We start from the raw sequence: 26,968 nt of genomic DNA on the forward strand, positions 1-26,968 counted from the left end.
TCTTAGGTCTTTTGTGATGTTTGCTTAGAACTTAGGTCATATGATTTGTCTTCGGACTGAAGTGATTCTTAATAGTCTTTCCAACTCACACTGTTTACCTCACAGGGGTTAGGAATGTGCCAAGGTCACAGAGCCGGTAGGGGATGAACCTGGACTGCACTTTGCTCTGTACGCAATGATACTGAGTGCCCAGGAAGTGGGCAGAGTCCCCTAGGCGCTTTGCAGACACTGCCTCTCTCCCTGTCCAGTGAGAGACTCAGGGATGTTCTTACTTTTAACTCCTCCTTTATGCTTGTCAATCAGTCAGATCGGTGGGTTTGTTTCCCATTTGACTTCTCACTAACCTGGTCTCTCTTACAAATACACTCTCCAAAGTCATGGTGCCACCTAGATAGAGGCAAGGAAGCTGAGGGTTCTCTGTTCTGGTTTTCAGAGGTAGGGGGTTAGGATGTGGAAGGCCACAGAAGGGCAGACGCACATCCATGGATCACACAGTAGCTTAGACTGCTAACTCTCACCTAAGCTTCCCCAGTTCTGCCCTGTGGCTTTTAGACACAGAATTGTTAACACCTGCCAGCACCTAAGAGCCCGTTCTGGGCAACGCTCCCAGGTGCCTGTAACCATTTTAGAACACACTGGCTGCTTTAAATGCAAAACGGAAGGTTTGCCATGTATTTTAGAAGCAAAGGAAAAGCCATAGCTAAGCTAAATTTGCAGAGCTTGGATTCCCTGTGTCTGCTTCCTGAAGGGGGCACCCCCTTCCTAAGATAAATTATCAAACAACTGGGAAAAGGTACACCTGCTTCTGTAGAAATGACACCCCGGTGGCTTTCTCTGAAAATAAAAAATTTTCCAAGTATTGTGAACACATCTAGCAGGACCCCAGGAGAAAATGAGAGGCAAATCAATAGGAAAAAACTCTCTGAAGGGATCGGAGAGATTCCTTAGTCAGTAAAAATGCATGTTCTGCATGAGGACATGGGCTTCAATCTCCAGCACTAGGTCCTACATAGCTGTATGTGCCTGCAATCCCAGGCGTAGAGAAAAGAAGATCCTATCCAGGGAGAGCCTACTGACCAGAGAGCTTGGCCAAAATGGTGATCTTCTGATCCAGTGAGACAGCCTGTCTTAGTAAGGCAGCAATCCACAGAACATGCCTGCTATCCTGCTCTGGCCTCCACAAGTACACACAGGCACACACACCCTCACACTCACATGCATACATCACGCAAGCCACACAAGAAGGCAAGCAGGCAGGCAGGCAGGCAGGCCGGACATTTCTGAGGAATTGACTGAGTATTGACTGAGCGATCAAGATTAGGCCGCAGGCCTGCTTTTCCCTAGTCCCGTGTGGCTTAAAGACTGAGCTAAGGGGGTTGGGGATTTATCTCAGTGGTAGAGCGCTTGCCTAGCAAGCACAAGGCCCTGGGTTCGGTCCCCAGCTTCGAAAAAAAAAAAAGGAAAAAAGAAAAAAAAAAAAAAAAGACTGAGCTAAGTCCTGAAGGGCCCAGAACCAGGTCCAGCTATGTGCATATATGACTTATGCAGCAGTGCCCATCAGTGCTCAAAAGGACCACAAAGCTAAGCCCATTTTCTCTGCCGCTGCCCTCCCTGAAGTTCAGCTCAGTGAACTCCAGTCCACCAGTCAGGAGCAGGTCTTTCTCTGAGCACCCGGAGAGTCGCTGTGCGATTGCCCTCTGGTGGTCAAATGCAGTAGTGCAACCTCCGTTAATAGAAACATGCGCTGGCCCTTCTGCCTCGGGCTGATCTTCATCAAGCCCAGTTCACAGTTACATAGCATGGAAAGAGACAGGAAAACCTTTAAGATCTCTAGTTCAGACCCCGCACTTGCTGCTGTTACCGCACAGTGATTTTGCCGCTCTGTGGGTGTGTCTCCATGCAGGTGTACCACACCACAGGGCGTGCCTCATTCCCGCCCTAATCCCACTCCCCAGGTTGCCAGAGACCTGGCTCAACCATTGGATGAGTCTCTGCCTGGTCTCTCTGCACAAGGCAGAGAGGTCTTTGACTGGGTTTGCCTCTCCACGTGTGTTCCCCATGCTAATGATAGAAAACCTAGAGGAAGGGTTTGTCGAGAGCCCTCGCTGGGACCTCTGTGGCAGCCAGACTGTATTCTAGAGCAAGGGAGAGCCAGGCTTGTACCAGAAGCCCAGGTGAAACAGACCAAGAAAAAGTGTGCTACAGCGGAGCCAGGCTGTTCTTGGTTCTTAGTTTATTTCTCACGGTTTTCAACCTGGCCCTGTCTGAAGCAACACGATCTCAGTGTGAAGTTCGGTTTACCTAGGTCAGGGTTACTCTTTGTCAGTGAGAGAAGCACTACAGCTCAGGATAGATCTTTTCTGTAGGAAACCAAGGGACCTTAGGGACCTTAATGTGTAGCTGCCCAGTGACTTATCTGCCCTGCAGTCAGGTCCCCGAGTGTGGTAACAGTGGATGTTTAGTTCCCCAGACTCTGAGATTGGAGGGGCTGGAGCAGACCATAGACAGTGAATGTGCTAAGAATTCTAAAGCACTGTGAGGAATTTTCCTCAAGGTCACAAGGTAAGAGCACTATCCTCAGAGTTCATGCACAGTATAGCATGACCCACAAACTTCCTTCCTTTTAACCAGAAAAGCATTCCATTATTCTATTGACACATTGGGTCATAGATCCTGCCTTTGTGTCTCTGAGGTGTATAGCCATAAGTGAACTTCTTGGACCACGCCGTCCAGGTCCTCAGAACATCGAATGCAGAATTACCATTTTTCACAGCGGCCGTGCCATTTTATACTCCCAGCAGCAATGCTTGCATGTTCCATGGCCCCGTATCTGCACCAACGATCGCTATTCACCGTTTTTGAGCTGTAGCCATCCTAAGGGTGAGAGGTGTGGTGCGGTCTGAGAGTTTGTAAGTGTGGGATCCTGTGAGGTAAGATGGCCTACCCTCCAAATTCAGACTGAGCCGCAGGCTCACCTTGGCTGAGAAGTGCGTGGTTCAAGTTCTCATTAACATAACAAATACTGAGAAATACCTGGAATCACCCTCATGGACACAGCCAGAGGTGTTCTCTACTATAGGACATCCTAGCCATCTCTAAGTCCAATCAAGGAGACAGTCAGGATCAACCGTCACCTGGCCTTTGTCCTAAGACACTTGCCTGCCATGATCTAAACTGGAGAGCTCTCCATTGCCTAAGGATTCACCTCTACTGCAGGCAGCCTAGGGCTTAAAGAGGAAAACGGCAGACCAGCACTGCCTCAGACTCCACCGAGCCTCATCTTGATTTGTCAGTCCTCTCCGGCTGTCTGTCAGTCCTCTCTGGCTGTCAGTCCTCTCTGGCTGTCAGTCCTCTCTGGCTGTTCCTTTTCAGTCCTTTCCTGCCCTCAGCAATGACCTTCTCTCTTGCAATCCCATCAAAGTAGGACGCACTGCGTCCCCAGACTCTTCCTTCCAGGCCTGGACTCATCAGATGCCATCACTTCTAACCATCAGCTACAGCCTCCCATGTCAGCAGTGTTCCACCCTTCTCTGTCCTAACCCCACTCTACATCCCTGGCTCCCGTCCTCAGCTGTCCCCGGCCCCCAGCCCTCTTCCCTTCTGAAGCGGCAGGTCAGTCATGCCTGCTGCGCTCCTCAGTCTTCTCCAGCCTCTGCAGCCTCTGCAGCGCCACGCCACTGTTTTCAAGGGCCTGGTGCCTGATCTTGATTCGCTTTGGTATAAAATCACTTAGGAGACCCATCTCTGGGAGTGTCTATGAGGATGTTAGGAGAAGTTTAACTGAAGAGGAAATATCCACCCTGAATGTAAGTGGCACTGCCCCCGGGGCCAGAGTCCTAAACTGAATACGAAGGAGGAAGGGAGAAGCCAGGGAGCACCCAGTTCCTCTCTGCCCCACCCTCCCACCACCATGGCTTCTTCACCATGACATTCTACACATTCCCATTTGACTCCTGAGCCACAGTAAACCTTCTTCTCTTGCACTTCGTCAAAAGTTTCCTCTCGACCCCGCAATTAATTAACTAACTAACTTAGACATCCACGTCCCCTCACCACTGCAAGTCTTCGGTCATTGCCTCTGTCTTGACACGGTATCTCCATGGCTGCCATCAAAAAGATCTTCTAAGTCTTCTAAGGAACATCTGCTTGTTCCTTAATAATTGGAGTTTACACACACACACACACACACACACACACACACACACGCACACACACACGCACACACACACGGCCACTATCACTACCCTTTTTCTATACACTGGGTAATTTTGTCCATCTCTGTAAGTTTTCAACAAGCAGTGATCAAAGCCACGTGTCTATCCCAAATCTCCCTTTCAAACTCCCAAGGTCTTTCTGGGTCTTCGTAGGGATCCTCAACCCCTTTGACTAATGTCAATGGAATGATCTAGTCTTCTTTTTTTTTTTTTTTTTTTTTTGGAGCTGGGGATCAACCCAGGGCCTTGCACTTCCTAGGCAAGCACTCTACCACTGAGCTAAATCCCCAACCCCATGATCTAGTCTTCTTGTCCTGAGTTAGCTGCATATTTGAAAGGAGAAATGTTCTCATCTCTACCCGGATAATTCTCTTTTATAGCCTTTTTGGTGATGGTGTTCAAATCCAGACAGAAGAGCCACAACCTACCCATTATGGCGGTCTCAAATACAGCATCCCCCGCCCCAAGGAACTCTTTCCTCAAAGTAGAAATGGCCCAAACCAGTGGGGCATAGAAGTTGCTTGGACTTGATCCTTCAACTACCAAAATAAGACACGTCCTAAGCTCACTTCCAGTGGCCCTAAGCCCCGTTTCCACCTCAACAAGAACCAATGCTGACGTCTGTCAGTCACTCAGTCACCATGCAGTTGCTGACCTTGTTCTCCCATGCCCTGACTTGCTCTCGCTCTCACTCCGGTGCCCACAAATGTCCTGCTACTGCGAAAGGTGTCCCGGGCAGGAAGGCCATCCCAGGGGCACAGGGAAGCTGGAACTCACACGGTGTGTTCCATTAGGTGAGGATGGAGCATTCCCTTCTCCCTTGACTCCCAACTCTGGATCATTGCTGGCTGTGCATCTCCTACACCTTCTGTTCCAGTTCTGTCTGCTTCTCAGATTTACCTCTGCATCCAGGTCCGCAACTCGAACCAAGGAACTGCCCGGCACACCAGGGCAGCTTACCGTCTTCTTTTCCCTCCCCGTGTCTGCTCACCTCTCAACTACAAGTCTCCTTCCTTCATCAGTGATGATCAGTGATGACACAAACCTCCGTGTGAATCCACAGAGGTGAGCAGACAGTCTGGGGGTGGGGAGAAGGAGAGCAGAGGTGTCAGCCCCAACTGCAAAACCCTGGGACAGCAAAATCCTGAGACTTGGTTTCTTCCCTCAAACCTTACCCCTCTGATACCAAGTCCTGCACATTTCACTGTCCTCACCATCCACTCCACGTTCTTCCTCCATGGACTGTCTACCAGCAGCTAGTTACTGTGGTCTAATGATGACAGAAAATCTATTCAAACTTGCTGGCCTCTGTAATACGGAATCCAGTGCTAAGGCAGCTCTGAGGCTGGTCCAGAGAGCTCACCAGTGTCCGCGAGGGCCAGATTCCCCCATCACTGCTGTCAACAGTACTGGCTTCATCCGAATGCCAAAAGTGTCTTCACAGTTGGCACATGGGCAGCCTGTGCTAGTCATGCCTTCTCAGTTATACCTAGCAAGTGAGAAAGGCTACCCATAATGGGCTTGGGAACAGCATTCATCCTTCCTAGAAGCTTCCAACAGTTCTTACCTAATGTCTAATGAGCTAGAATTGAGTCACAAGGCAAAGGATGTGGGACTGCCAATCCTAGGCTGGTTGGACCTATCCTTTGAATGCTACGCTGCTGTGCAGATGTGGGACATTCATACACTGTACACCATGGCCTAAAGAGAGCCGGTTGGGGGCTTGGCTGGTAATGGCGCTTACTGCAGAGCCTGACAATCTGCACTTGATCCCCAGAACCCACATATTAGAAAGAAAGAACAGGGCAGGTGCATGTACACACTCTCACACACGTGTGCACACATGCCTGCACACACACACACACACACACACACACACACACACACACACGGACACGGACACAGACAAAGGACATGGATACATTAGAAGGGAGAGCTAACTTTCATTTATAATTGGACTCACATACAGGAGAAGCTTGGAAGAAGCATGGGTCTCACACAGGGTTAAAGGGAGATGAGACCAGCATCATATTTTTGCCAGAATTCCAGAGTCCGTGGAAGACAACGTGATGGGGCCCAGGGGTATTTTTTGAGATGTCACGTTAGAAAAAGCACAGACCCAAGATGGCAAACACCTCTAAATAAGGACTGAAATCATTTAAGATATGACAGCAAGCGCTAGCCGGGGGCAAACGGAAGGGAGGAGTAGGGGCCTATTAAGCCGCAGCCTAAAAATAGTCTCTGCAGAACACCCTGAGGAGTCAGTCACTCTCCAGAAATCTCCTGTCCCTCCACCCCCACACGTCCACAGCCACCTCCATCCATGTTGTCATTGATTGGGAAAACAATAAATTCACAGCCGTGGACAACCTCTGAGCTCCACTAACCCACATCTAACCCCAGCCCTGGGCCAGGAAGCTCCTCTAGCAAGGACCAGATCGACTGAGTGTTGGATAGAAGTCATGGGGACAAGATAAAGGACCGGCCTGAATGGCCGGGTGAGAGGGTGAAGGGATAGGATAGCACGGGGAAGCCAGTTCCTCCGGAGGGTGGTTATAAGCTACACGGAGTTGAGGAAGAACAAAGGAACAGGAGTGGGAACAGCACCAGGCTCCTCATGGCCACAGGTCTGTGTACCTGTCTTAGTCAGGGTCTCTATTCCTGCACAAACATCATGACCAAGAAGCAAGGGGGACGAAAGGGTTTATTCAGCTTACACTTCCACATGGCTGTCCATCACCAAAGGAAGTCAGGACTGGACCTCAAGCAGGCCAGGAAGCAGGAGCTGATGCAGAGGCCATGGAGGGATGTTACTTACTGGCTTGCTTCCCCTGGCTTGCTCAGCTTGCTTTCTCATAGAACCCAGGACTACCAGCCCAGGGACGGCACCACCCACAATGGGCTGGGTCCTCCCCCTTGATCACTAATTGAGAAAATGCCTTACAGCTGGATCTCATGGAGGCATTTCCGCAAGGGAGGCTCCTTTCTCTGTGATAACCCAGCTTGTGTCAAGCTGACACACAAATCCAGCCAGTACAACCTCCAAGCATCACTGGTGCCCCACTGCTCCCCACAAAGCCAGCCTGAAAGAAAGAAGTCAGCTTTGCCTCAGAGCAGGCCACCTTTCCGTAGCAAGAATCTGGACATGTTCAGGGTTAATGGGCATGTCCACCCTAGCCATGGCCAGGCAGCTGTGACCCCTGCACTTCTCGGTAGCACGTGATTTACGGAAGGGTGGGAATACAGGCGAGAGGGAAGGAAGGAAAGAGAGAGGCTGAGGCTCACTATCCCACTTCCTTGATGCCAGTGAGATTTGCGGACAGTAAAATACTACCCTTCCTCTGGCACACCAGGCGCCTCCCCCCTTCACGGTTTGCCCTGAGCACCTCAGCTTTCACAAGGATTCTCTAGGCTCCAACTATCAAATAGAGCTTTAGTTACAAAATTTAGATACAAAATTAATCACAAGCAATGCCATTTTCCTAGTCCCAGAGCCCCTCGCTTTTAATTGACTAAGCTATCAACTCTTATATGAAAATAGTCCCTACGTACTCACAGCATACATGGTGTACAGCCCTAGGGGACCACTAGATGGCGGCAGAGTGCCTCTGGTGGTCAAGGGTGGGACGGCACCTGAGCTCAGCCTAGAGGGAGGAAGGTTCACACCCTCAGGCTGGGTGCAGGAAGCAAAGGGAGCAGCAGGTTTGTGGTGTCCAACAGGACAGCCCCGGTCACCTGTGGGAGCATCCAGGCTCCAGAATTTACAGCTTCTTCCCACTGTGTCAGGGAGCTGATCTCATCTAGTAGCCCTAGTTGCAAAGCCTAGCAAGTCTTTGTGGCCAGTTCAGTAGCTACTCAGAACTACAATCTAACAACACCCTCTCCCTTCGGTCAACCAGAAGCCCTTGCCAAGACTCGGGACCACTTTGAGCACATTCTTCCTGCCTGTTAGCTGTTCAGACGCGTGTGGGCAATGTCCTTAGTCCCCTAAGTGGGGGCAGACATCAGAGGGGTTTAGCAGTTTGCCAAGCAGAGGGCATCTCCTGCCTCCCCACTCCATGTTCTTGCCACCACACCGTGAGGCCTCTCTCTGAGTTGATATTTCTGCAGCCTCAAGAGATGGGAGATTCGGGGAAAACACATGTTAACCTCTGACGGTCCCAGCCGCACGCCGCCTCCAGCCGTCTCCCAGGGCAGTGGTGCAAACCTTCAGCACTGACTGCAGAACTGAAGCTGCCCACCTAGACATGGAAATCTATTCACTCCCTCAAAGGGCTGGGGGAGAGGAGCCTTTCCCATCCAGCCCAAGGGTTGGCTTTCTGAAGCATGCGCACGTGATCCGGGACTGTGTGTGCTGTCAGGGGCTGCCTCTCGGAATCAGGTTAAGGAGATTAAGCTGTTGTCCCTGATGTCCTGACTCACCCCACTGACCCTCTCAGATATGCAGTTAAAGGGTGTCCCTGTGGGCATTGGATTGACAGTTCTCACAGGACAGGATTGTATCTCTTTGGAACAGTCATGTTAGCTGAGCCTAGCTCCCTCTCCTGCATCACCTCTAGGGCTGGCAGCCCACTGCAAGTCCAAGTTCTTTCACAAGGTCCCAGGCCCTGTGGAGAGGAAGGGTCCCTTCCTCTCGTGTGCCCAACACTCTGCAGTGTCCAGATATGGAACACTATGTATTCTGTCACCTGCTGAGGCATGTATAGAAACTATCGTTGTCCCGATACATGCTAGCTTTTTGTATGCTAGTTTTAAATTTTCAGATCCTCCCAGCACCTCTGCAAAGGCAGGGATTCAATTTTTAAGATTAACAAAGCAAGGCACAAAAGACTGGATTCGTGGTTTAGTCAACGTGTGGCTGGGACTAAGAGATGCTAATTCCCACCAAGCCACACAGGGCTTCTCCTGCCCCTTGTTTGTTTGTTCATTTTCAAGACAGGTTCTCATATCTAGCTCTGGCTGTCCTGGAACTTGCCATGGAGAGCAGGCTGGCCTCAAACTCACAGAGGCCCACCTGCCTCTGCCTCCCTAATGCTGGGATTAAAGGCAGGTCAGCAGGCCTCAGGCAGCTGCCTGTCTCTGCCTGCCTGACTTTTTACGTGGGTGCTAGGGACTAAACAGAGCTCCTCCTCATGCTTGATGGCAGGCACTCTACCCAGTTAGCCATCCTCCCAACACCATCAACTTATTGTTAGTTAGCTAGTTAGTTAGTTAGTTAGTTAGTAGTTAGTTGGCTCTGTGTTCAGCAACCTTTAACTATGGCCAGATTGTCCATCCCTCTCACTGTGATGTTGCACAGAAGCCACTGGATTGCTCTGAGGGTGGAAAGAGAGCTGTATTGTCTCTCAGGAGACATTCAGGGATTGTCCCAGTTTGTTTTCCATTGCTGTTATGATCACCATGACCAAAAGCAACTTGGGGAGGAGAAGGCTTAACACACCTTACAGGTTGGAGTCCATAATCAAGACTAGCTGAAACAGGAAAGGACGCAGATCCAGGAACTGTAACGGAGCCTCGGAGAGGTGCTGCCTGCTGGCTTGTTCTCCTTAGCGCTCAGCCTGCGTTTTGTTTTGTTTTGTTTTTTGTTTTGTTTTTGGAGACAAGGTTTGTCAGTGTAGCCCTGGCTGTCCTAGAACTAGTTCTGTAGAGCAGGCTCGCCTTGATCTAACAGAGACCCACCTGCCTCTGCCTCCCAAGTGCTGGGATTAAAGGCTCCGCTCGGTTATACAAACACAACCCAGAACCACCTGTCCAGGGGTAGCCCTGCCCACGGTGGGCTGCCATTCATTGGTCAAGAAGATGTCCCTCCCAGATGACCCCAGCTTGTGTTGGGTTAACAAAGCAACTAACAGGCACAATGACCCTGATGAGGTTTAAGAAGGGAGGCAGGGAAGGGGTCTCCCTTGATGACCCTCCTTGAGGAGCAGGGAGTCTCTGCATCTCTGGAAACCTTACACACAGGGTTGTGGTTTTATGCCTATTTGGGGCATATGACTATTGTTTTTGTCAATTCTTGGAGAGCTCTGATCCAAGAAAGCTTCTAAGCCACTGGGTTAGAAACCTCCTGAAGGCCAGAGATGGGGTAAAAACCTAGTGCTCCAAACTTCCCTACCAACTGGCTTCTAGACACATTCTGACCTCCCCTCAGATCTTTTCTTTGGGAACTTAATGGATAGCAATCTAAATGTGTAACTAACAGGGTCTTCTGGCCTGCACACCCTAGGGAAACTGTCTCCATTGCCTGTGAAACACCTTTTAGGGTAACTAAAGTGTCCCCACCATCTCCACGTGCTCAGTGCTCATTCCGGGAGAATTGTTTCCTCTGTCCCGCTTCCCAAATGCTCCCTTCTACAACCCGAGCGCACAGTGGATTGTAGGGTGAAGAGGCTTGGCCCTGGACGAGCAAAGCAACTGGTCCATGCCACGTAGACTACTTCACCTTTAAGATGGGGCTGTTTCATTGTCAAACTTAGGAACGCTACCTCCCCTGATCTTGCCTGCCTGCCTTCCAGGTCACTCCCATGGCCTGAGCTCCCATAAAAGCGTCCTTGAAGATTTGCCAAACTTCATTTTCATATTCTAGAGCTTATTCTCTTAAATTGTTAACCAAAACAACTAAAAATGTAAAGCAGAAGCCGCACAGTCACTCACCTGCTTTCCACCCCCGCACTCCTCCGAGGCCACAGGAAGGGTGCCGGAACTTCACTGGAACACCACCTGCCGGCAGGCCCATCTGTTGGCATTTGGGCAGCCCAAGCCCTCCCCAGAGCTGCCCCTGGTTTTTGTAGCACGTGCTGGGAAATAGGGCACGCCTGCCCTCTGGTGGCCACTCCAGGAATAGCACCGCTCCGGGACTTTCATGGGCTGACGCTGCCAGAAAGCAGTACTTCCCAATCCGTGGGCTTCGGCCCAGTCAGTTCTTTAATTAACCCCGCGAACCGGGTTACAGAAACGGGAAATACTGTCTTCTTGGAGAACACCTCTCCTTGGAATGTCGGAGTCACTTGCACTTCACAGAGAATCCTGCTGCTTGGGATTCTTAACCTAGGGCCAGCCAGGAACCTGCAAGTTCAGCCCAACCGCTGGATTCCATTCCCACTGGGGAGCCCCGACCAGAAGTCCCTTTAGAGTTTTACAACCCTGTCACTGTCTCTCTTGTCCAAAAAGTAGCCACAGGCAAGCCTCCTGGGCTTCATGTGGAGCTGAATGGGACCCTGCTTACCTTCACTGTCCTTCTCCCAAACTTTCCGTCTGTCATGTCACACACCCCCCCACACCCCCACATACACCCTCAGTTCATCCTCCATGATAGTTGTCACCTGCGATTACAGCTCACAAGCTGGGTTCTCACTGAAATGCAGACCCAAATTCAGTGAGTGTTGGGGAGGATTTAGCTTCCTTAACTCCACGAGTGCCCATGTGAAGAGGCAGGACTGTGGTGGTCCGTGCCTTGGAATCACCTCATGGGCCCAACCCAGAAGTGGTGGCTTCATAAGGGACCTGGCTTGAACCTTGGGACTTTACAACAATCTCTGGCCTGGGTGCTGATCCCAACCCCCACATCCAGGCCTCTCTGCCTGGACACATCTACCAACATCGATATCGGATATCTTCCTTAGTCTCTTAAGTCGCTGCTGTGTTGTGGGGTCACCGGGAGAGGCTCACTTCAACTGTGATACAAACGCCATCTCCTTGTGCAGCAATGGGACCTCCATGAACTTCCTCTCAGACTAAGAGCAACCAAGCTCTGGGTGGGCACAGCTGAACTGCTGCAGGGGTAGACTGGGATAGGTAGACTTGGCTTTGCAATGGTTTTGTGGTTTGGTGGGAGATGCGCTGGTTATGTCACGGGGAGTGGTCGCCCCACAGCATCTGCCCCAGGTCCTAGGTGATGAGTGAGCTATGCCCACCATGCAGGAGAACCCTGTCCTCCCTAAGTCGGCTCTTGGCTCATGTCCTAGTGTCCTTTGGGCCTGCAGAGAATGTTGCTACTAACCAGGCAGGTCTGTGTGTTTCTCCTGGATACCTATGGGCACTGCCTTTAACTCTCTTGGACATCGCTTCCTCCTTGAGATCTCCCCTGACATTGCTAAAAGTCCTTCCCAGGAAAGTCAACCTCTCCTAAGGTCCTAACTACAGAAGGAAGCGCTGTCCTAGCAGACTTCACTGTAGGAAACAGATTAACTGGACGTAGGTACAGAGCACAGGAGTTATCTACAGGGGTGTGGGTGCTTCTCCCCCAAAAGGTTATACCAGAAGGTGTTTACCCAGCAGGAATGGGGGCTTTCCCCATAGCCAAATACATAGAATCCCCCTCCCCTAGTATATATTGTCCCTCAAAAACATTATATGAATACATATATATATACATACATACATATACATATATATGAATATGTGTACATACATATACATGTATGAGTCCTGAGTACTCAGGTGAGGGCGCCAATGTCCTTCCCACCCCTGATGAGGGGCTGTAAACAGTCAATAAGCCTAGCTGGGATAACCCTTTCCAAGAAAGCACAGCTTAGGAGCACGGGGTGGCGATCTCTTAGGTTCGGGGATGGGCTGCACACCTGAACACCTAGTTTTTTTAAATGTCTGCTGAACTTCACCATCCTGAGCCCCGCACAGGCTCTGGGTTTTCCCTAAGTGCGCCATTGCCTTACAGCAACTATAACTCTTTGACTCCCGTTCCCACTACCATGTAACCGGTTTTGCTGACTTGGGACTCAGGGCCCACCTTGCCCAGGCAGGGGGCACAGTGTCACTTGATCTGCCCCTGCCTCCTTTCTCTGTCCTTCCAGCTGCCTGAGCCTCTCCCTGGTGCAGGGGAAATGTCAGACTGCAGGTGACTCCTTGCCTGCACCTCTCTCAAAGGCAACGTCAGTATTTTCACAGTTGGTGTACTGTGGCCTGTCTGAACTTCACTCAGTCAAAGCTACAACCCGATGGAGTACATACATTGTTTCTTTCCCTCTGCTTGGGGCTGTCTTCTGGGGCAGAAGGAGCAGCAGGTCCTCAGTAAGGCCCATACTCATCCGATGTTCAAGGTAGGAGGGGGACCAGTGTCCAACTGCTTCCTCAGACCATGAAGGTGAGGCCTCCTGTTCCCCGCTGCACATCACCCAGGGCCAGCAGTTTCCTGGCTGCTCCTTTCACATGTAGCTTCCAAAGGTGCTTGGCTCTCGTTTCTAATGACAGTGCAATGGCACCCGGGTGAGTGGTCGCTAAGAGTAGATATTGTGGGGCTGAGGCTGGAGCCGGAGCGCCTCAGTGGTCTGGGAAAGAGCGCATGCCACTGGAAGAATCCGGGGTGGGAAAGCGATGGCACAAACTCTCAGAGCCAGGTCGAAGGCTGGACACAAACTGAGAGACTCGAAAGAAGCAAAAAGGACCAAACAGAAGGGGAGACAGGAATGGCGTGTGGGAAGCCGGTGAGACAGGAGGGGCGGGCAGGGTGACAGAGTTCTTAGCAGTCAAGAGGAAGAGGGTTAGGTACATGAAAGCAGTCTGGGCTGGTGACCCCAGTGCAGCAGTGTTACACTTCCGGGGCCTCCAGGTGATGGGGACAAGCTGTCCACTTGCCACAAGGTAGAAGCTTCACTGTCCATCTTCCTCTGCCTCTAAGGGGTGCAAGTGGTCTCCTGGGTTTTCCTCTGGGTTTCCCTGGCTCTTTGCAGCGTCTCAGGGCCATGCGGCCACAGAAAGGACTACTGTGTATCCCTCAGAAAGTACTTCTAGGTGCTAGAGGTCTTTTGCTTTTCCTGTCCCAGTGCAACTGAAAAGTCAACCTTAGGCTTCCAAGAGCGTTGCTTTTTCAAATATTAATATGGCCTCTCCCTCCAAGCATTTCTCTGACTGAGTCACAGCCACCCTCACCAGGCTCCTTGAGACCCTCAGCTCTGAGTTTGCCAGACCTAGCAGATAGCAGATAAAATACATATTGCCCTGTAAAGTTTGAAATATAGATGGATGAATGGATGGATGGATGGATGGATGGATGGGTGGGTGGGTGGATGGGTGGGTGGATAGATACATAGATACAAAAATACATAGAAAAGAAGAAGCTTTTCTATGCAGTACCTGGGACATACTCGTGTTAGGAAGTCATTCATTGTTTATCTGAAAGTTGAATGTATCTAGCAATTCTACTTAGCTTTATGTGGCTTACGTTTGGGTTGACCTGTGGGAGCCTGCAAGAAAACAGAAACTGTGGTTGATGAGCGCATTTTCAGGGCCACAAGCATCTCCTCGTTGGCCTTTGTGACATAGCTCCCACCAGACTTTATATCTCTGTTTTCCATTTGTCTCTTGAAGAGACGTGTTCTTGTCTGACCCAGCCTGTCTCCTCCTCTCTCACCCCCCACTGTTGGCCTTTCTAGGAACTCATGTCACTCTTTCTTCCCCCATCCGAAATGACCTGCTTAGCTTCCTCCATCACCTGTTGAGGTCTTCACGCTTCTCTTCCTGGTGTCTGCTTCCCAAGTCGGGAGATGACCACATCTGGCTGCCAATCATCCTCACGGGTGTTAGAAAATATCCAGAAAGGCGTTAGCAAGCCTGACTTTCTGCCAGGTTTCTTCAGGGCTATCACCTCTGGCGTTTGTGCTTTTTCTGAACCAATATGAGAAGTCGCCACCTGAAGGCACCCATGTCATTCTTTCATAGATAGCTAGAAAGCAAAGCTGTTTTCCCAGCCCATTGACACCCGAGTCTACAGGAGGACGACACTGGTCCTCCTTACAGCAGGGTACAGCAGATTGACTCCCTCTAGATGGGAAGGATGGGGTGATGACCAAGCATCGGAGCCATCATCATCATCACCACCATCACCATCACCAACATCATCATCATCACCACCACCAACATCATCATCACCATCATCATCACCATCACCATCACCATCACCATCACCATCACCATGATGCTTTGCAGCCACACTGCGGTGAAATTTCAGGTTAGAGACATTCTTTCATTTAGCTTTCAACAACTCTACAAGTTAAAAATACTATTCTTTACTTTCCAAATGGGGAGGTGGGGTCCCAAAGTGACCTGGTGCCTTGCAGCTGATCTCAGGGCATTGGGGTACACCCCAAAGTAAAGACTTCCCTGGCTTGTCTGGGCCCCTTTAGATGGATAATTCTAACTAAAAACAGACGTACAGGCAGAAAAGGGCCATAAACAAGAAATCAGTGAGGTCTGAGTACAGAACTCCAGACTTGGTGTTCCCAAAGCACCCTCCCCACCCCCCTGCTTGTGCTCCTCCGGCACCGGTGGGGGATCTAATACCCTAAGGGGCTCAGCTGCTCTGAACTCCTGTGGCCTCCTGCCCACTCCCAACCTCTTCAGAAGAGTCTGTCCTGGGGGTTGAGAGGCTCATCGCCCTAGAAATGTCTCCCAAAAGACACCCGTACACAGAGTGTGAGTTGCACAGGATGGGACGAACCTGGCCTAACCAGTTTGGTAAACACGGATGCCATCCGTGTGGAGCACAGTGAGGCATAGCACTGTGGTAAGGGTTTAAGGCATCCCACACATACATGGCCACTTAACTTCAGCTCAGGTTTTCCATACTTACCCACTTATAGCATTTTTTTTTTTTTTTGGGTCAAATAACAGCTGATAGCGTTCTGTAGCACCAGTATCCAGATAATCTGCTCTGATAAGTAGAGATCCAATCCAGTTCTTTTTTGTTTTTTTCCTAGCTGAAAAAAAAAAAAATCTAATTCTAGCCAGCGAGGGCTTTAGCACAGTTAATGAATGTAAACAGAGATTTCCCCAAATGCCAGCACTCTGGGCTCTGACACACAGGAATGTAGTGACAGCAGCTTGTCATATGGCCCATACCTCCTAGGCGAGTCTGACTCACCTATGGGTGTGAGCTTCACAGGCCTTTGCAAGCCGAGAAGCCTGAATCCCAGAGAGGTCTTTTAAGGTCCATAAGTCAACCTGTAAACCCAGCCGTGTCCCTTGATGAGGCTGTTTTACTATTTACGATTCTACCCGGTGGCCTCTTGGCTAAGACTCTTCTCTCAGGAAGCCCAGCTGCTGATGTAGCTCAGTGGTGGAGTGCTTAGCTTGCTTTAGCAAGGCCCAACCTTCCCTCCCCAGCATCACGAAGCCCAAGCCCGGGGGAGCCAGGCTGTTGGTGTGAGGCAAGGCTGTGGCCAGGACCTGCCCTCAGCCCCTCAGCCTCTCTTCTCCTTGCTTTTGTCCCCACAGGTCTAACTGGCTGAAGCCGTGCTGTGGGAAGAGAGCGGCCGTGTGGCAGGTACTTTTGCTCAGTGCAAGTCTCAACAGTTTCCTGGTAGCCTGTGTAATATTGGTGGTGATTCTCCTGACTCTGGAACTTCTAATAGATATAAAGCTTCTCCAGTGTGAGTAGCAAGAGGGACACATACGCAAATACATATGTCAATATTCACTGTACATCCGCATCCCTCAGGGGTCCCCAACCTATACCGGGTCTGTCCCCCAGCCCGTGCCACCGCCAAGCTGCGGGCTCCACCGTGGCCCGTGGGGATTGCCAATGGGGAGGGAACACACTTGGCAGCTTCTCTGTCACCACCGACATACTTCGTCCCTGTCCATCCAACATGGCCTCTTCAGTCCCCTCCCCAGCATTCAAAGATCAGAAACTGATGAGACAAAAAAAAAAGTTGGGGACCCCTGCGTGCATCTTCTTTTTTTTTTTTTCATTTGGAATTTTCCAGGGTGAAAAAAATTTTTTTTCTGGCTTAAACAGAGTTCCATTTGGGGAAGCCGATCACCTGTAGTGACTAACCGATAACCACTTATGTACGGACCGTTCCGAAGTGGGTGGCGTCATTTACGTGTGTCTTGATAGCTTTGAAGATGCTTTTCCACACCTACATCCCCGACCCTGCCAGTGCACAAGACTTGATAGGACAGGACCCCATTTTACAGACAAAGCCCACGAATTGAAGTTTGTGGGAATTTGGAGACGTACCCTAGGTCCGAGGACCAGACGGGGCCTTCAGAGACCGGGGACTTCAGGCTCCAGGTTGTTCAGCTGCTTGGTCACTCTCCTTACTCTTGGGATTCCTTGTAGCCTCATGGCATCCACAGTTTGACGCCATCTGTGGCACCAGCTTCTTCTGATGCTTGGTGGCAGTGTGGCTGTCAGAGTGGAGGCCTACTGTCTGTCTCTACTCTTGGGAGCCCCTGCGTGTATCCCAGAGGCCCAAGTGTCTGGCCCTGGGATGTGACTGAGCAGCTGGTTTATGGGAAAGTCCCCACACAGCTTTCTTGATCCATTCAAGTATAGTTACTCTAAAAGTGGAATTACTGATACAGAGAGCTCATCTCCCAGCATTGACAGAGTTCAGGATAAGAGGTTCAGCCACCCCCAATCCCGTTTTGTCCTTTTGTCTTCTCAAATGCCCCAAGTCCCCTACTGCATCTCCTATGCTCAGGGATTGTCACGGCTTCCTCGAGACACAGCAGCTTGTCTGCTCTCGGGAAGAGCACAGATTGCTTTTGTCTGACAAGCCTAGTTGGGTTTTATGTAGCTGCTGGCCCCTTGGTTCCAATTAAAGTATCTTCCAGCATTAAGTGCCCAGTACAGGTTTTACACTCAACCTGTCTTCAATTAAACCATGCTGTAGGCTTTCCCTCCACGCATCCAGACTGTCTGTGTTTTATGAGACCTGACCATAATGGAGTCCTTCTTTCTCTATGGTGGATTGTACTGGGGCCCTAGGCTTCTCAGGTTGTGACGAGGCATCGGGTAGAACTGAGAAGCCAGCCGACACTGGAATTTTGCTTAAAATTAAGTATCCAGGAGATTGATTTTGGTGGGAGATCCAATAGCAGCTCATAAAAGGCATCTTAAATTCCATAAAACGCACAATCCAAGATTTATGGCTCTTCTAAAGCAAACCATAAAAAGGCACAGGAATTCATTTGAGAAATAATGGGGAGGATTTTATGTTTCCAGAATCATCTGAGGTCTTTCCAGAGGCACACAGGCCTCAGCCTCTTGTGTCCCAGTGGTATTCGTGTGGCTCAGAACACGGAGGAGTTCACGGAGTCTCCGGGGCTCATCCTTTGGGGATCATACTGGCCCTGAGCCCGGGGACCCAAGTGTTCCATCCTGGAACCTACTGTTATAGTCTTCGTCCTCTTGGACTTCCTTGACGACCTCATTTCATTCTACTCCCAGGGTTCACAGATTCTAGAATCACAGAGTCTTCTATCCAATGGAGTTTTCTTCCTTTGATCCCAGGGGAACTTGAGCAGCTAGAAACAAGCCCCTCTGGGGAGTCAGCATGGCCTGTTTGCCACAGCACCCCTACCTCCTGCCCCTAAAGTTCCCCTGATCCATCTGGAGAATTTCTTCTGGAAACCATTCCGCTCTTTCTACCAAGGTCACCCCTCCTTTGTCTGGACTCCAGCACCTTGCTTTTGGCCTCCCTGGCTCATAAACTGTGACCTGCTAGTGTTTGGAGGCTGTTTGTGGTTTCCTGTCCTTTAGAAGGGCCTTCCCAGGATGCCTGGGTAGCTGAAGATGGAGTAAGGAGCCGGGGTGCCAACTTCACCCTTGTCCACCCCAGCCCACCAGCCCTGCCGCTGGTACCCACCTGCTCCTCCTGCCAGGTGTAGCTGCAGCCATCTTTCCAAAGCTGCTGTCACCTCCATCAGTGCTACCCCAAGTTCAGAATGGAACGGTAGAGGGGTTGGCCTGGAGCCCCACACAAAGCTCATTGAGCCGTGGAAACAGTGTGCTGTGGATCTTGACGCTACCCCGTCCTATCCACAACTCTGCTGTGGTCATGACCCCTCCTTCCCTGGGTCTGGCTAGGACACAAAGGATACCATCAGTGAGCAGGAGGAAACTGGAGATGGCCTTTGAGGAGGAGGCGGCCATAGCTGCTAGAGAGAAGAGCATTTGGGCCGTGGTGCTCTCACCACCTCCACACGACCACTGGGTATTGGTGCCCTTACTCTCTGACCCAGATTCCGACAGATCTAATGGCTTCCGCAAGCACCCAGGGGTCCCCAGGCGCCCACAGAGGTCTACGTTCACGCCACACAGCCCCCAAATCCCCAAGACTGGTGCGTTCAATTCCTCTCTCCTCAACCTGGCCCTCACTGTGTTCATTGCAGTTTCCAATGCATTCCAGTTTGCTGGTGTCATTCACTGGATCAGTCTGGTCATTCTCTCTGTGTTCTTCTCAGAGGTAGGTAAAGATGTGGGCCCTGAAATCTCCTCTTTGGGGTGACTCACTCCCAGGGAACCCAGGTTTCATTTCACTACACGTTTCCTAGCGTCATCCTGCTGCTATCCCTGAGGCTGAGTTTCACCATAGGATATGGCACAAGGAATGTTCACGAACACGTACATGTAGGACAGTGGCCAACCCAGCCGAAGACATTAGCCTCTAAGCAGGTGACATCCGCTCCAAATCCGGAATATACGCAGGGTTGTCAGCTGAAGTCCGGGTGATGGGTCTGTGAGGGAGAGATCGCCCATGACAAATCTGAAGGACAGAAGTTGTTGGTGTGGCCAGTGATGTGTATTCAGGGGGAAAGACCCAGGGAAACCAGATTCAGAGAATTAAGATTTGCTTGCTTCAGGGCCATGGCATAAAATATAATCTTAGAGCTGGGCCGAGGACTTAGCCAGGCCCTCTGGAAGGATGAGTCCCAGGCTGGCCCTGGGACAACAGAAAGCTATGTTCTTGAGGCAGTGCCTCAGGCAGATGCGTCCTAATATTACAGGAGTTGGTGGCTGACGTTCAGATCTAGAAAGCTACGTGGTATCTCCTAGCCCCTCGGTGTAGTGTGCAAGTAAAACAGACCCACGTGACCACTGGGTCACCTGACAAACCTTGATCCCGGAGCATTCCTCCCTTTTTACATGGGAAGTGATTGACACCTCTTTTGAGCAGTTCCCATGCAGGCAGTGGTGCTGTGACCCATGTCTCTGGTCACTGGTTTGTAGCTGCTTAGGATAAAGCCTCCCGGAAGGATGGGGAAGGCTTCTTGCTCTGGGCAGTGAGGGGCAGAGAGTTTCATATGGAGCCAGTTCTTTCAAATAGAGCCAAGGACTGCGCCTCCCGCTCACTCCACCCAGGTATCCCCTCCTTCCACCACAGCTACACATCTGCCCGCAGAGAGCCCCAGTAGGGTCTCTCAATGAAAGATAAACACGAATAGGTATGGAGCCCTCTGGGAACACACAGGCATGGGCGCACACACACAGGCACAGGTGCACACACACAGGCACAGGTGCACACACATAGAGATGAGTGCACACACACAGGCACAGGTGCACACACAGGCACGGGTGCACAACACAGGCATGGATGCACACACACAGGCATGGGTGCACACACACATAGGTACAGGTGCACACACACAGGCATGGGTGCACAACACAGGCATGGGTGCACACACACAGGCACAGGTGCACACACAGGCATGGGTACACACACAGGCACAGGTGCACACACACAGGCATGGGTACACACACACACACAGACACAGGGTGCACACACAGGCATGACACACAGGCATGACACACACACAGGGTAGGCACAGGTGCACACACAGGCATGGGTGACACACACACACAGGCATGAGTGCACACACAGGCACAGGGGGGCACACACAGGCACAGGTGCACACACAGGCATGGGTACACACACACATGACACAGGTGCACACACAGGCATGAGCACACACAGGCAGAGGCACAGGTGCACACACACAGGCATGGGTGCACACACAGGCACGGGTGCACAACACAGGCATGGGTGCACACACAGCTGCTAGTGCACTGAAGCAGACAGCACAGCACAATCTCAGAGGGAGGTGGTGCTCCCTCTGAACCATGAACATGGCTGAGGCTATACAGTGAGAGATTGTTGTGGTCAAAGAACTCAAGAGGCCAGATTCCCAGGGCTTTTTCTGGCCTAGCTGATTGCTCTGCTGTCTCTCTCTCCCTAAAAATCAGAGGAGGTCTAGGCCTTCTGGTCCAGAATGCTGAGTCTGCAGGGGGCTGTGCTGGCAAACACAGGCAGCGTAGCAAACATAGAACGCTGTCTTCTCCGGGCCTTGGCTCCTGTAGCTCACGGCAGTGAACATGACCGACAGCTCCTGCAGGTCCCAGCTCTGAGTCCCCAGGAACTCTCCTAACCAGCTCACTAAGGTCTTTGCTGGTGCTCGGTACCTGGAAAGGCTGATCTGTACCTTGGATCCCAACAGTAGCTTGGGGTCTCCATAGGGTCCATCCCTGCCTGGCCCCCTCATCTCTGCCTGCTGGGATTCCCTCCTGCAAATCCCTGGGCCAGGGCCAGCTGTCTCCTTGATGCAAACCTTGGAAAATGTGCCCATGCCTGTGACTGCCAACAAAAATGTTTAATCAGTTGCCGCGGCTCTTCCCTCTGCTTTGGTTTTATTGGCTTTTGCAGAATTTATTGCCCAGTGTTAATTTGGCATTCCCTTCCTGTCAGTACCAGAGACAAACCACCTGAAACAGACGAGCTCCTGTGTGCAGGAGTAACAGCCTCAGAGACCAAACAGCCAACCCCCACAAGGCGGGGAAGGGACTGGGGCTTCCCACAGACTCGGCTTTCTCCGCAGGGCCCGTGGGATGCTGAGAAGGGCTGGTCCCTCGCCTTGGACCTTGTCGTAGGTGGAGGATGGAGTGGAGCGAGGCTATCAAAGCGGCAGTAACCCCCCCCCCGTGCAGTCTGCCCAGCATGAGAGAGGGGCTGTGTGCACTGATCTCCTGTTGAGCATCCTGGCTAGCAAGAGCAGGCTTCTGTAGTCTCACAGAGCACCAGAAACAAGCATCAAACCCTCGGTGCCAGGCAGCTCTCAGATGCCTCCTTAGCATAGGCTTGGTGAACATGCACCTTTGTGCCTTCACAGTGATGGGGGTACCTCTGACAAAAAGCCGAAGAACCCAGGATCCCTCAGCAGTGTGTCAGGCCTGCCAAAGCGCTAGTGTGGTCCTCATAAAATGTCACATAGGATCAGGATGCTACTTAGTTAGTGCAGTGCTCACCTAGCATGCACAGAGCCCTGGGATCGAATTCCATACTCCGTAAGCCAGGTATGATAGTGAATGCTCACAATGCCAGCGCCCAGGAGGTGGAGGGGAAATGAACAGAATGTAAAAGTAATCTTCTGCTACACAGAAAGTTCAGGGAACAGCCTGGGGTCCATGAGACCTTGTCCCAAAATACATACATACATGCATGCATGCATGCATACATACAAACACACACATACATACACACATTCATACATACACACCATACATACATACATTCATACATACACACCATACATACATATATACGTTCATACATATATACCATACATACATGTATACATTCATACATGCATATATACATATATACATTCATATACACATACATTCATACATACACACCATACATACATATATACGTTCATACATATATACCATACATACATGTATACATTCATACATGCATATATACATATATACATTCATATACACATACATTCATACATACACACCATACATACATACATACATTCATACATACATACCATACATACATGTATACATTCATACATGCATATATACATATATACATTCATATACACATACATTCATACATACACACCATACATACATTCATACATACATACATGTATACATTCATACATACATACATAGGAATATTCATACCATACACACATTCACATATACATATACATACACATACACATATACATACATGAATGAGGGAGAAGGACATCCCAAGGTTACAACAGTTATAGTCAAAACTAGACAGAGCTCCGTGGGCTCTGTCTCTTGTCACTGCCCTCTAGGAGCCTGCATTGGCAGGTCAAAAGGAATCAGGAGTCTGGGTGAAAGACCAGGGCCAGGGCCAAGGTCAGACACAGAGAGCAAAGGTCTGACCAAGCAAGACCTGTGAGCACAGCCAGAGATGAGAAGCCCTCTCTTCTCGTCTGGGAGAAACGGGGATATCCCCTCTTAGATCTGGCCCCTTCTTTCTCTGGTACATACCCAGGGATGCTGCTGAGAGCCAAGGGTCTCCTGAGACCCTAGCAAGAGGGCTGCGCTGCTTACGCTAGTTCCACACAGGTGAGCTGCCAAGGGCTGCGGCCACCCAGGGTCCTTTGCTTATTTCTGAGCATTGCTCCACCCCCAGTTTCAACTGAGCTTCAGGGAGGACAATGGGCCATGTTACAGGTTGGGAAACTGAGACCTGGAGAGGTGGGGAAAACTGTCCAGAGTCCACAGGGGAAGTCAGACACAGGTTCCGGGTAGGCGAGCAGGGCACGGCCCCATCTTCAGCATCCTAGAGTTCTGAGGCTGCTTTGTCCTGGGCAGGCCTCAGGGTACAGATAGGACAAAGGCTGACGTCTGGCTTGGGCTCAGTTCAAGGACATCTGCTCAAAAAGGCCACACATCTGAACAGAGAGTTTGTGGGCTTCTAAAATAAGCAGGACTGGGTGCCCTTAGGCAGACTAGGGTGAAGTCCCAGCAGGGCCCTAGAGGAAAGTGTGCTCATGCAGCTTCCTGGGCCCTGTGGTGCTTGGTCATACAAGGTCATCATGTTCCCACAGGACTTTGGACAGCAAGAATAAGCAGAGTCATTCAAAATGAGAATTGTGCAAATGGGGTTTCCTAACCATGGCCTGCCCTTGGCCAAAACCAGGCCCAGCTGGACACTGGGAAGCAGAGAGCCCACTGCTCCTTTTCCTGGGCTTGCCAAAGCTCTCATGGCCTCCTGTGATCCTGTTAACCAGGCCATTTCTGCCTGGGTCTGTCTCGTGGAAAGCCTTTAGCTGCTGTGCCATTTTACCAGCCCCAGCCAGCTGTCTTGTGGTGTCAGCTGCAGGAGCTCCTCTCTGACAGCAGCTTCCCAGAGATGTCCCAGGGCAGTCCTGACTCAGGAGGGAGCCCAGATCTGGCCATTTGTCCCGAGAAGTTTATTGCCAAACCAAACTGAGCCACACACTTCTCTTTCTACATTGACAGCCTCCTAGTAATTCTGGATCCTCAAGAGATCCTTCTTCTGCCTATGCTTTGTCTGAGGGGCTTCCCGGGAGCCTCAGTCACCGATAGGAGATGGGAAAGAGTGTGGTACTCTGTCCTCTTTACTCTGGAAGATGAAAGGAATGTTTGCTTGCTCTCAGTGTCTGCCTGAGTGAAAGTTTAGCCACTAAGACAAGTCGCTCTCTGGGCATTGTTGCGTAAGCATCAACATAGGGAAACTGGCCCATCATGTGGGTTGTCTTCCTGACCCCGCCTGAGGTGAGGCCACTGCTTAGACTGTAGGGTAGAGACTTTCCTCTCTTACCCTCTCCATGTTTCACACTGATGTGGGAGAATCAGGCTCTAGACCTGCCCCTCTAGCCATGAGAGCCTGAGTTCATTCACGCATGCCCACCTGCCCATGCAGAGTGGACAGTACCTCCAACTTCTGAAGAGCCTGCCTTCATTGTAGACGTTTCTAGAAAGTTTCACCCTGCCTCCCACTTCATGCCATGTCCTGCACTTGATGATTTCTCCTCTTGGGCACAGAAATGGGATGCAAGCCTTATGCTGTCCCCCTCCTCCCCTTATCTCTCGGCACAGGGCTAGTCATGTGACCCCATCCACTGAAGGAATGAGCCAGTTAAACGTGTTTCTGAGAAATTGCTCTTGAACAATCTCATGTCCCCTTTTTCTTTGGCCTGACTTTGACAATGACCTTTAGGAGCTGGCAGGTCAAATGTGAAGGTAGTTGAAGTAAGCTGGACGGTGCCGATTGCTGTTCACAGTGCAGCTCACACAGTCAGCGGAGGTGGCCAACTCACCAGGTTTCTGGGCCAGGAATTACAACAGTGGAAGGGCTTGTGCTGCCACATGACAATGGATGTCTCCTCACCCCATCTCTGTGGCCAGAAGTAAACCCAGGTCTAGAGTGTTCTGACCGCACAGCCTTCTCCTCAGAAAACATCCTGGCTGACCTGGCCCCAGACACAAGTGGCACTTGAGGTTTGGCCAGGAGGCTATGTTGGCTAGGGGGCCACAGGACACACAGCCTTGACGTGGCTGTGCTCTGTAGATACCCAGGCAGTCAGTCCCTGAGACTCCATCTGAAGAGTCTGATGTAGAAAGGAGTTGACTTACTGTTTATAAGAATGATTTTACCTATGTATCAGTTAAAAAAATTAACATGCCAAAATAAGAAAATGACCCTCTCCTCTAGTCTCCCCACCTCAGAGAACCACAGTTAACTTCATCCATGCCCTGGGGTTTCTCTCCTTCCTGCCTCAGTGTGGGCTTCCAGCAGGAGATGTGAACTCCTGTCCTGATTGACTCATGTGAGGGACCTGCTAAACAATTCTTTGTAAACTTGAAAACAAGCTCCTGACCCTGCCACAGGCCCTGCCCCTGCCCTGCCCCTGCCCCAACCCCCAACCCCTGCCCTTGCCCCAGGCCTGCCCCAGCCCCAGGCCTGCTCCAGCCCCAGGCCTGCCCCCCAGCCCCAGGCCTGCCCCTGCCCCCAGGCCTGCCCCTGCCCCTGCCACAGGCCTGCCCCTGCCCCTGCCCCTGCCCCTGCCCCTGCCCCTGCCCCCCCTGCCCCTGCCCCTGCCCCCAGCCCCAGGCCTGCCCCAGCCCCAGGCCTGCCCCTGCCCCTGCCCCAACCCCTGACCCTGCCACAGGCCCTGCCCCTGCCCCTGCCCCTGCCCCAACCCCTGCTCCTGCCCCTGCTCCAGGCCCTGCCCCTGCCCCACACTGCAGCTAGCCAGTCGGTTGGTCGGTCGGTCCGGCCGGTATTGGCTTTCCTCTCTGCACTGGGGTTTTGCCTCCTGTCACACTGACAAATCACTTACTATTTCTGCATCTGTTCTGTCCTCACAAATTCAGGGAAGAGGCCTTGTAGCTGTAACGGAGACAGTTGACATTCCTGTTACTTTTCTTTGCTGCTGTGGAATGATTCCCAGAGAGGCAAAGGCTGTTTTGACTCCATAGTCTTGCCCAGCAAGCCTTACATGCATTAAGTAAGTCCAAACATGTCTCAGTGTGTTCCCAGTATAAAACCCAAGCAGAGATGGCCTGATTAACGCAAAGCGTGATTGCCTGGTCTTCTGTATCAACACACGTATTTGACTGACAGCTTAGCAACCTTTCGGTTCTTTGAGGAGTATCTTTTTGCCTGTGCACACATGTGTCTGTCCACACATGTAACTGCAGGGGCGTGTGTATATGTACACATCTGTCTGCACACAGAGGTGCTAGAGGACAACCTTGGGAATGTTGTTCTTTATAAGCTGTCCACCCAGGAGCAGGGTCTCTCTGTGACCAGGGGCTTAGCCGTTTGTCTGGCTGTCCAGTAGGGTCTGTTTATCCTCACCCCGCCCCCCTCCAGCTCTGAGATTACAAATGCCATGCCGGGTTCCAGAGAACAGAACTTGGGTTCTCATGATTCATGGTTGCCAATTTACTGGGCTGTCCTGTCCTTATCATCCTCTTTATTTCAAAAGGGAAACCCCAGTTTCGGTGGCATTGTCTCTAGGAACAAAGCAGTGTTGGTATCTCCCAGTAACAGCCAGCAACTCACGCCATGACAGTCAACCACGGACCAGTGCCGAAGCCACACCATTCTCTCGTCTGCTGGCTTGCAGAAGGCTGAACTCACTGCTGTGCCCTTCGAGTGTCTTTAATATACTACAGTGTTTCACAATAAAATATAAGGATACCTTGTAAA

At 51.1% G+C, this 26,968-nt stretch overlaps 1 protein-coding gene across 1 annotated transcript in view; it reads left to right on the top strand.

The window, feature by feature from the left end:
• Nucleotides 1-26,968, top strand: part of Tmem266 (transmembrane protein 266) — a 112,764-nt gene that overhangs the window by 53,282 nt on the left and 32,514 nt on the right. The window contains exons 4-5 of the mRNA XM_032910276.1: nt 16,440-16,594; nt 19,347-19,420. Coding sequence (XP_032766167.1) covers nt 16,440-16,594; nt 19,347-19,420 — 229 coding nt within the window. The remainder of the gene's footprint in view (nt 1-16,439; nt 16,595-19,346; nt 19,421-26,968) is intronic.

The sequence above is a fragment of the Rattus rattus genome, chromosome 8 (genome assembly GCF_011064425.1).
Source record: "Rattus rattus isolate New Zealand chromosome 8, Rrattus_CSIRO_v1, whole genome shotgun sequence".
Taxonomy (NCBI): Eukaryota; Metazoa; Chordata; class Mammalia; order Rodentia; family Muridae; genus Rattus; species Rattus rattus.